The sequence below is a fragment of the Priapulus caudatus genome, unplaced genomic scaffold, assembly GCF_000485595.1.
Source record: "Priapulus caudatus unplaced genomic scaffold, Priapulus_caudatus-5.0.1 Scaffold6, whole genome shotgun sequence".
Taxonomy (NCBI): domain Eukaryota; kingdom Metazoa; phylum Priapulida; class Priapulimorpha; order Priapulimorphida; family Priapulidae; genus Priapulus; species Priapulus caudatus.
The window spans coordinates 918,228-928,699 of record NW_014577067.1 but is presented as its reverse complement, the minus strand read 5'-3'; the positions used below and the strand labels follow the sequence as shown (position 1 = coordinate 928,699).

Sequence of the window (10,472 nt, the reverse complement as noted above, 5' to 3'; positions counted from 1 at the left end):
CACGCCGCCACGCCCAGCCAGGTTGCTCGCCACGACGTGCCGAGTCGCCACCGGGCAGCGCCGGGTCAGTGAGTTGGCTCGAAACGCTGGCACGTCGCAGTTCAGGCGCCACCACGGCGGCGCCGCTTTTTGGAGATAGCAATCTAGGACCGCTGCCCCCCGCACTTGGAGCGCCGTACTACACCTTCGTTAAAGCTCTGTGATAGAACATAACGCTATACTCGGCAGTAGCTGCACGTCATCGCGTAGCGGCCAATGAGCAAGCGCGTCATCGCTGATGCAAGCATTTCTTGAGGTTTCTTGTAGGAGTCAACTACGTCTTAGCATGAGCGCCAGCCACCTAAAAAAAGTTTAGGGCCGTTTGGAGATGGCCTCCTGCCGATGCATCGCAAACTGTTCGGTTGGATTGCGGCCCAGTTTTCGCGGAGTTCGTTTTCAGAAACACCTGCTCTAAAGGAGACGTCCCAAGTCTTCCCGGTCTCACGCGAGACTCCCGGTATCGACATCGCTGCTTCCGGAGCCCGGAATTGAGGTCAGAAGCTCGCGGTTGTCACACATGTTTCTAGCATATAAGATTTAAAAATTTACATCAGTAAATCAGTAAATTACTAAATTTGCCGTTCTTGTTGATGTACTTTGATTCCAGCGAACAATAAAAGGCGATAAAACGATGATTTTACATGTATACTTTATAAAAAATGGTGGTGTGCCGCGATAAACACATATCGCAGCCCGCCACAAGTTTTTTCCTGTTTTTGCGCACTGCGAAAAAACGGCGATGGACCTGGCTCCCTTTCTTGGATTGTTGGGCCAATGCTGGCTCCCTTTCTTGGATTGCTGGCTCCCTTTCTTGGACTTTCCCAACTTGGGACCTCTGCTAAGGTATCTGTCTAAGTGGACAAAAAGGGGGCGGCGTATTCGCTGTTGAGGCGCGGCTTCACCGCGAGCTGTGCGCTGCGCGCAAAAACCGGGGCCGCAAGTTCGTCTAGGGAATCGCCTACTCTCTAACCCTAACCATCAGATAGTTACCAGGGTACAATCTGGTATATCGGACCGTACCCAGCACAGGCACTTAGGCCGTTTCAATAATAAAATGATGGTTAATAAATACAACTTGTCAGTACTAGACGGTAGACCTACCAGTATCAGTAAGGCCATGAGAATTTAGGTATGAGTTTACCGTCCAAGATATTTTGAAAAGTGAGGAGGCTTTTTTTCAATTTTCATTATTCATTTAATATTTGTAGTTAACCCATTGTTCATGCGACATCCGCATACATGTGTGTAATAACCATTTCCAACTGTAGCCTGGCACGTTTTTCAGGATCGGGCTGTAAGTCGATGTACTCAGGATACGTCAGCATGCTTTTGCGCCCTAAACCAAAACCAAACCCAAGGTCTCAAAGAGCCAGAGGGGATCAGGACCCCAATGAAGGATGTAAATAGGCCCTATAGTGTTTTTGTATTGGTAATGTATGTTTTAATCGCTCTGAATGGCAGGCTTTCATTTTTAAAGGGCGCGATCACGCTCACGCTCCACGGCGCACCCGAAATTGTGCCACGGTGCGTGCATCATCGCGCCTCATAAAAGTGGTTGAAATCGCGTACAAAAAATATGTGTATTATGTTGAAATAGCGCTCCATAGAGTTGTGACAGTTGTCAGTGTAGGGGGTACAAAAAGGTTAGCAACACACAACAATTTGTGGTGTGTAAATAACTGAACGTATGGCAGAGGTACAGGTTACTACCCTCTGGTTTATACAACTAGACAACAGCATCCAAATACAGGTACCTACACGGTAGCCACAAGGTACCTGCTCGTTTTCCACTATACGTGGCGAGAAGTGGTTTTCTGCCGACGTGAAACAGTCATAGGGTTGGAGGAGCTACATACGTGGCTACTACGTACAAGTAATTTGGTTAGTTTGTTGATGGATTGTGATGATATTTCGTGATGAAATATGCAGGTACATGGATTAGAGTCTCTAAAGATGAAGATCAGAATAAATAAAACAAGTTTATTTTTACATCCGATCAACTCTTTTATTAATCTGTGTGCTAGTGTTGGGTTGTTGGATGAAAATAATGTAATAATGACAAAGCCATTGAATGAATGAAGGTGAAGATGAATGATAATCAGTGGATTAACATGACATCCCAATTTTCGTTTTGGATTTCACTCTAGACTGAGGATTGGTCATTATTCCATCATCACACCCTAAGAGGCATGATGGAGAGCCCTCAAGGAGCTCTCCATCATCCCTTTTAAGGGTGTGATTTTTAGTGGAGCTCTCCATCATGCCTCTTAAGGGTGTGATTTTTTAGTGGAGTTCTCCATCATGCCTCTTAATGGTGTGATTATGGAGCGTGAAAAGACCCCCTATGGTGTCCTAGGGGAGTCATTAATAGTCCTCCTGTACTTTTCAAATCTGAAAGCCTGGAATGGACAACTTGGGTTTTGATGATTTAAAAATGAAAATAATGAAATACTTTTGAAATAATGAATATTTTTGGCGGTGGCTCTGACGGCATGCGGGCGGTGGACGGTAAACTCATACCTCAATTCTCATGGCCTAATAGTCTTAATGTTTGATTTGATCTAATAACTTTACTTCAATACCGTCCAATACACCGCTGCAACACACATTCCTATAGCGCGCACGCCTCTATATTACTGTGTATTTGTGCACAATGGCGTGCGCGCTATAGGAATGTCTGTTGCAGCGGTGTATTGGACGGTATTGAAGTAAAGTTATTAGGTCAAATCAAACATTAAAGCCGCACTATGCGCATCCAAATGCTAATTTCTCCAGTACTAGACTAGCAAATACTTTGTGTCATGCATAATCACACTACCTTATGACAAAATAAACTCTAGTTCCTCCCATTTCACTGCGCGTTGTCTTATAAAAGGCATTTGAAAATACCTCCAATGTTGTTCAAATTCTCCGATATTGTTGACACTTTCGCGTTGCTCTCCCAAGCAACCGTGGAGCGGTGCTGCGGTACAGCGGTACGGGTGTAGCAAAGATAAAAACATGTGACGTCACCTAACCGATTCTTGGCGAAATTGTTTGGCAAACAATTTAGCGTTGGCGCCAGATTACCAGATTTCGCACCTCTTTCTTGTGGGTTTTAAGCAAACGCGCACTGAAATGGGAGGAACTAGAGTTTATTTTGCCATAAGGTAGTGTGATTATGCATGACACGAAGTATTTGCTAGTCTAGTACTGGAGAAATTAGCGTTTTGATGCGCATAGTGCGGCTTAAGATTCAAGGCTATTTACTGGTACTGGTAGGTCTAGTACTGACAAGTTGTAGGTTTAGGGTTAGGGTTAGGGTTAGGGTTAGGGTTAGGGTTAGAATTAGGGTTAGGGTTAGGGTTAGGCACATTGGTTTTATTAGGACCCATGTTCTCTATCCTTGGGCCGTACTATCGGAGGGTACCCTGGGTACCACAGGCACTTGGGCCGTTTCAATAATAAAATGATGGTTAATAAATACGGCCCAAGGATAGAGAACATGGGTCCTAATAAAACCAATGTGCCTAACCCTAACCCTAACAATAACCCTAACCATAACCCTAACCTATTATATTGATATAATATTATATTTATATTGATGTAAATGACATTGGTTTTATTGGGACCCATGTTCTCTATCCTTGAACCGAGCTAAGTATGACTATGACTACGAGTATGCACGTCAGTGACTCGGTCAGTGTCTTTTGACTTTTGTGACAATTGAAATAATAAGCTACAATTAGGTAATCTTACGCTGAAGGCTAACAAAAATACTTAGAGCGTCACAAACTGTCACTATGCAGTAGCCATTGGCTAACATATAGACTATTATTGATGTAAACATTTTGTAAATACTCTACGAATTTTCCACTAACATTTGTGGAGGCTGCCATTCTTCCAGTAGACGGGGTCTGTAAATATCACGACAGTGCACATGCGCAGATAATCCGCAACGTGGCGCCACTAGCCATATCAACAAAACTGACGTGGTGTTGGTGAAATTTCAGGAAAATATTGCAACTGCAAGTACTAAGTTGTAGTTGTAGCACGTTTTTAACTTAGTGAAATTTATAGGGAGAGTTAATGACTAAGCAGATCTGGGGGGGTTATATGAAATATGATTATGGAAGTACTGTATTATTGTATAAGTGGTATAAGTTATAACACTAACAATGGCATCAAGACAATAGTCAATACTCAGACTACTACAAGTACAATACTCAATAGCGATCATGATATAACCTGAGTCTATCAACAATATTGATAGTCTCATGATATAACATTGACTTGAGTCAATGTCTGTGTGTGTGTCAGTATCTGATTAGCTCTAGTACTATATATTATACTTTATAGCCTACAGGCACTTGGAACGTCTCAATAAAATAAAAAAAGGTAAATAAACACGAAATGTATTTACTACTACTACTACTACTACTACTACTACTACTAGGCCTACCAAAGTCTTAATCAAGTTAATGTTTCTCTACTCTATTTCGCCTATTATTGCCGATAATTACCTGTAAATGTCGCTCAAATGCTCATCTGCAACACACAAGTACACCGCACGCACGCCCTGTGCACAAACAAGAAGAAGAAGAGATCTCTCTTTATAGTAAAATAAGAGATATCTCTAATATATAGATATAGTAATCAGTGACTGTGTTGTAGTCGAGTCCGCACCCCCCGAGTCCGAGTCCGAGTCCGCACCCCCCCCGAGCCCGAGTCCGAGTCCGTGCCACCCAAGTCCAAGTCCGAGTCCGAGTTTGCACCACCCGAGTCCGAGTCCAGTTTTGATAAAAAAAAAAGGGGGGCACAGACCGACAAGACCACTCACTTCTATGTATGTGTTTGTTCAAAAATGTGTGGGGGGGGGGTGTCTCCTGCCCCCTGGATCTGTCACTTGTTTGCATGAAATAGAAAGTACAGTAAAACTTACATAAGTCGACACTTTTGGGACCAGCATATTTGTGTCGACTTAGGAAAATGACGACTTATACGTAAGTCATCCTTTTTTTGTCGATTTATACAATTGATCTGGGAAAAAATCGCAACAGTGCATCGTAGACATTCAAAAGTGTATAGTCAGCCGAAAACACAGAGACATGAGTCCTACGAAACGTGTTAAAGTAACAGATCCATTTGTGTTTTACGAGAATGACACGGCTTGTTAAACCAAATGAGAGAGTGCTAGATTTTAGATTTTTTTTTCTTTTTTTTTTTAAATTTATTTACGCTTTCAAGTATATTACATTTTTACATATATCACAACAAGTTTTTTAAAATAAGTACAGCGAGGGAGGGCGAATTGACTATACAGTCTTCGAGTCAGCCATTGGTGGGTTAGGCCTTTACATCGGCATTAGAGTTCTCCTTAATTTTCACATATGGACATAAGGCGGGGTAAATGCGACGCCGTCCTACCCAGAAAATGTTTAAAAATGTGATCAGCAGGAAGATGTGTATCTTGAGGCACTTTTGAGTACATGTACAGCCTTCATTTACTGACTACGGACAATTCTATTTTAGTAGAAACAATTCCATTTAATTTTTTACATTTTGTTTGACTTTGACAGATCAACGATGCGGGGGTGTCCAAAATGTGTCTCGACTTTATGTAAGATTTTTACTGTCTTTCCTATTTCACATGGCAAACAAGTGACAGATCCAGGGGGCCAGGGACACCCCCCCACCACATTATTTGAACAATCACATACATAGAAGTTTGAGTCGTGTTCGTTTCGGTTCTGTGCCCTTCCTTTTTCTTTTAATCAAAACTGGACTCGCGAGCTCGGGTTGGTGCAAACTCGGACTCGGACTTGGACTTTGGGTTGGCACCGGACGCGGACTCGGATCGGGGGGGGGTGCGAATAGAGTAAGAGAACATTAACTTGATTAGACTTTGGTAGGCCTAGTAGTTATTAGTCAGAGTAAATACATTTCGTGTTGTGATTTACCTTTTTTATTCGCCGTGGTCTATCCTTTACGTGAATGTCGTATAAGAGACGTTTCATTTTTCTATACTTCGGATTCATATCCCATCATGTCAACGCCGGCGCGCGACACAAGTGCAGCCCTACAACATGTTTTACATCCGCGCCATGGGGCCAGAGACTACCTTGGATATTGTGTACTGTATTTTGTGGGACTAATCAACTTACAGATTTACTCGTACCTGCTATATGCAAGACACACAGAAGAATCGATCTTGGGCTTGTTTTAAAGGACAGAAATAGGGGAATTAATGCTGAGTAAAAATGAATGTCGTTTAATACCGCCCGAAGTGTAGCCGGCGTATTTCTATACTGAATGGCAACTTTCGTTTGATCAATTTGGCTCAAGATATTGTAGAACGTTAGAAAGCTATTGAGTATGGAGTACTGACTACGAATAAATGGGTTAGATAATGCCTTCAAAAAAGTGTCCTGTCTTGCCATTATACCTTACAATTAGGTAGGAAATTTCAATTCTGTGAACGTTGTTTGATGTTTCTTCATGTGGCGGGGCATTATCTAACTCTGTAGTAGTAAGTAGTGACATATCGTAATAACCCGACAACAAGCGTCTTCTAAACCTGCAAAGACGTTTCGTTGGAGCTAGTACTTAGTGTAGTAATACCTGGTATACTAGTATAGTAGTAGTTAGGACCTACTAGTATAGCGTTTCTAGTACTATAAGCCAGCGGGATAGCTTGCCCGGCTATCGTTGCCGTATATTGCAGCTCTCGCGAGTATTATTACTAGAGTCTGAGTAATAGTAGTATTTCCATAGCCAATGCCGGGCGTTCCTCAGTTACTGTGCCAGAAACAGTCATATCCGCCTTGAATGAGTTTTTGCAGCTAATCAGATTGTTGGCAGATTCAGTGGCTACAGCGGTAGGAACGGAGGGAATTGCTCTAGAATACAATACGAACGCGCTACTTTGAACAGAACTCTTTGCGAAAGTATGCAAATATTCGTGCAGAGTCCTCGTAATAAAGAGGTGTAAACGTTGGTAATCCCGTTGAAATAAAATATCAGGTAAAGACAGTCAGTGAGATATTCATACATAGAGAAAACTCGCATTAGTCGTCATCGTCTCACTCGTCAATTCAGCATAAGCATCATGGATGGTCAAAGGTCTCGATTTCTCTCATTAGTAAATCCATTGAATAGCCCCGCCGCTAAGTCCATATTGTATAATTAGCCGTTCATATGTGGAAGGCTGGTGCCTCTAGACAGGGTCCCATGTATCACAAACAGTCAATTTTCCAGTCTAAGTCGTCATCAGAAATTGCTGATGGCGTAGCGTAATGACAATTCGCTGATGGTGCGAAATTAACGTGATGTCCGGATATAGCTAGATACCAACCCTGATTTACTGTCGGACTCGGATTTGACATATGCAGGAAGTCCGTGTGTAATGTAGTTGAATCTAGACTGTATATACTTAAGTAAGTGAACTCCTTGGAAATTCTGCTACCACTAACTAGTTCGTTCTAGAGCATGGGCTGCGATATACCGTATTATTTAATACAGCATGTGCTTCCAAGAAATTTGGCGACGTTGCACCGCAAATGTCCTGCAATGGCAAGTTACATGTAAATCAACAGCGAGGTGTTACAGATAGCACAGCGATGTGCCGCGCTTTGCCGCTAAGTGCGTAAGCTAGATACGTGTGTTATGGCAGCCAGCGCAATCGATCGTATTGATGTACTGGACCGCATTGTTTCATGTTTGCTATGTGTGTAGCAACCTAGTCCTAAGCCAGCGAACGGACGTCGTGTGCTGGAGCATGAGCCTAACATATAAGTCGATAAAATGATGACTTAACGCGATATGTCGTCATGTTTCGTAGAGTCGCTACTCAAACATGCTGGTCCTGAAACATTTAAACTTATGCGAGTATTTACATGTACTGACGACTCATCAGAAGAAACGTCAACGGTCTATATTTTGTCTTCCAATCACAGCGTCGGTGCAATTCCTCTGGTGTAGCTGCATATGTAAGCTCAGAAAACCTATTTAAAACTATCTTTGAAAGGGATCGGGTCCTACTATGCCTACTTTTATCCAGGTGGGACTTAATTTAGGTGTGCGGGATTGAAGGCAAAGCCTACTATTTGCTTTTACAATTGTTGCTGTAGACTATCAATCTTTAATCGTCATATGTAGATTTGTTAATAAGTGTATGCGGTGTGAGCTCAAAAATGATGGCAGAACTCGTTACTGAATTTACGTTAAACCAATCTGGCAGTATAGGTAACCACAATATTAAATTAGATGAATCTCCCAGTGAGAATTTAGTCAGACACGAGAAGCGTTATAGAATCGACATGCAATCTGATCAGTGACATAGCCCTGTTCACACAGTCGCTAGCTAGGGCTACGTATATCATTCGGACTGAAATTAGCAATGGCTATAAGCCATGATTAATGAGGCATTGCTTAGCCAAAAATTTCCAATTCTGAAATATATGTAACGATAGCAATACGGTGATGATGCATGTTTGCAGCTTTAACAATCCTACTTGGACGATAGAGGTTTACTACACTTAAATTGGCAAATTATCAAACAAACTACTGGCTTATTGCTTATCAAGTTAATATCTATTACAACAACATTTATTGTTGCGTAAAATTTTTATGTTTCTTATATCACAAAATGTAAAATGATTAACGCTAACATTTAAGAGCAGAATAGACGGTTACAGTAAACAAGTTAAGATCAGATTTTAGTAAACCTTACCAAAATTAAGAAATAAATTGCGTAAAACGCAATGGCATAATCATACAAATATATTACAGAAAATGTTAAACTAAAGCTATTAGACTGATGTTGACTAGCTACCAGGAAACAAGCTGAGATCATATTTTAGATAACAATGCTTTATATCAAAAAATAGCAATAGTGTAATGGCAATGACTCATTATTGGCAAATGAGAGCATAAATGGCTAAAACACAACAAATTTTCAAAACTAATTTCTAATTTCAAACTCAATTCTCCAATAGATTTCGTATGCACGTTACTATGAGGACAACACATTCGCCGCCACGATACATCGAACCAGAATGCGCACATCCTAGACTGCGCCCAGCTTTCATACGCCATATACATGCATAAACTACTGCCGCGAAAACTTCTACAAGACACCTATACTGCGCCGCATCGTATACAGCTGCTGATGTGAATGCTTGAGTTAAATTCTAAATCATAGATACATAGTAAGAACACAGAAAGATAGTAATAGGACAGCGAGTGTGATTCAACCTTAAACAAAGGGAAATTCGTCAGTACTATCCTTAGAATACTTTTGTGTCTACTGTGATAAACTCAACCACATTGAAGTTCAAAATCGTACACAGTAACATTCGCCTCAGCAATCGCTGCCAAAATCGTATCCTCATATTACTACCCGCAATCCGGGAGATACAGACTAAAGGACAAGCACACCTGCCCCAAGCCACGACAGCCGACAACCGAACCGTAAACGAACAAACGAACTTTGTCAGGAAATTAGAACTATTGTTTTCCTATGAGCCACATTGCACACAACACACACGACAACGACCGGCGACAACCTCGACTCAAAAATAATTTAGAACGTTTTCTAATTCTCTAGCGACAATCGCCAGCGACACTTTACAACATAGCCAATCAGCAGCCGTTTCCATCGACAGCGTTTGACGGTTTACGAATACGTCATAACCCATAATGCTAGCCAAGACGATAGACTAGGTCTCCGGCGCTAAACTTCGCGTGCATGCTCACAAACAATCGAGCGCCGCGAACCAGCTAACAAAGTGTGCAAGCTGTACGCAAAGCTAGCACGCAAGTTACGAATACGTACATGATAATTTGTGCGTATTATTTAACTTTATAATAATCTTATACGGAGTTATCCTTATGTCTAGAGTTTTTGCAGCCTGGTTAATTTAAAGTAAGTATGCCGAAAGTTTTCTAAGTGTTTTCCCCACTTTCATGGCACCTACCGTTATTGCTGAGTAACAAGCAATTGTCCTAGAGTAACGATAAAATAGCACTTTGGACCTTCTTCACCAAAAATCATGACACAATTACAATTTTGCATTCTGTTATTGTTATGACCGTTTGCCAATCCAACACTTGGACTTATCTCGCGGTCAGCCGCGAGACATACTGATCACGCCGTGCAGCATAAATGCGCATCCCCGATCGCCCACCGTAGAAATCTTACGGTCAGGTTGTAAACACAGCAGTTCATACTAGCGTAAACAGCCAGTGTTAGTACTAATTACCGCGTAAAGTCTGTTATTAGATAAGCTTGTGGATTACCGAGATCGGATCGAGTAACACGCGTAAGGCACAATGACAGAAAAGTAGCTCTGAATTTATTTTGACATAGTCAGGTTCGCTGCAGTGTGTTCTTGCCTTAAACGCTACGACATGGCATTTCTTCCAATTCTTATGCCCAGAAAACCGAAATGCCT

The 10,472-nt window shown here is 41.7% G+C and overlaps 2 protein-coding genes across 2 annotated transcripts in view; one reads left to right on the top strand and one right to left on the bottom strand.

The window, feature by feature from the left end:
• LOC106805394 (zinc finger matrin-type protein 2-like) overlaps window positions 1-4,384 on the bottom strand; it is a 10,416-nt gene extending 6,032 nt beyond the window's left edge. The window contains exons 1-2 of the mRNA XM_014806963.1: window positions 4,371-4,384; window positions 3,900-3,935 (exon numbers count right to left, since the gene is read on the bottom strand). Coding sequence (XP_014662449.1) covers window positions 3,900-3,917 — 18 coding nt within the window. The 5' untranslated portion in view covers window positions 3,918-3,935; window positions 4,371-4,384. The remainder of the gene's footprint in view (window positions 1-3,899; window positions 3,936-4,370) is intronic.
• LOC106805374 (protein FAM114A2-like) overlaps window positions 4,376-10,472 on the top strand; it is a gene marked incomplete at its 3' end in the record, with an annotated part of 23,198 nt that continues 17,101 nt past the window's right edge. Inside the window, 1 exon segment of the mRNA XM_014806941.1 lies at window positions 4,376-4,416.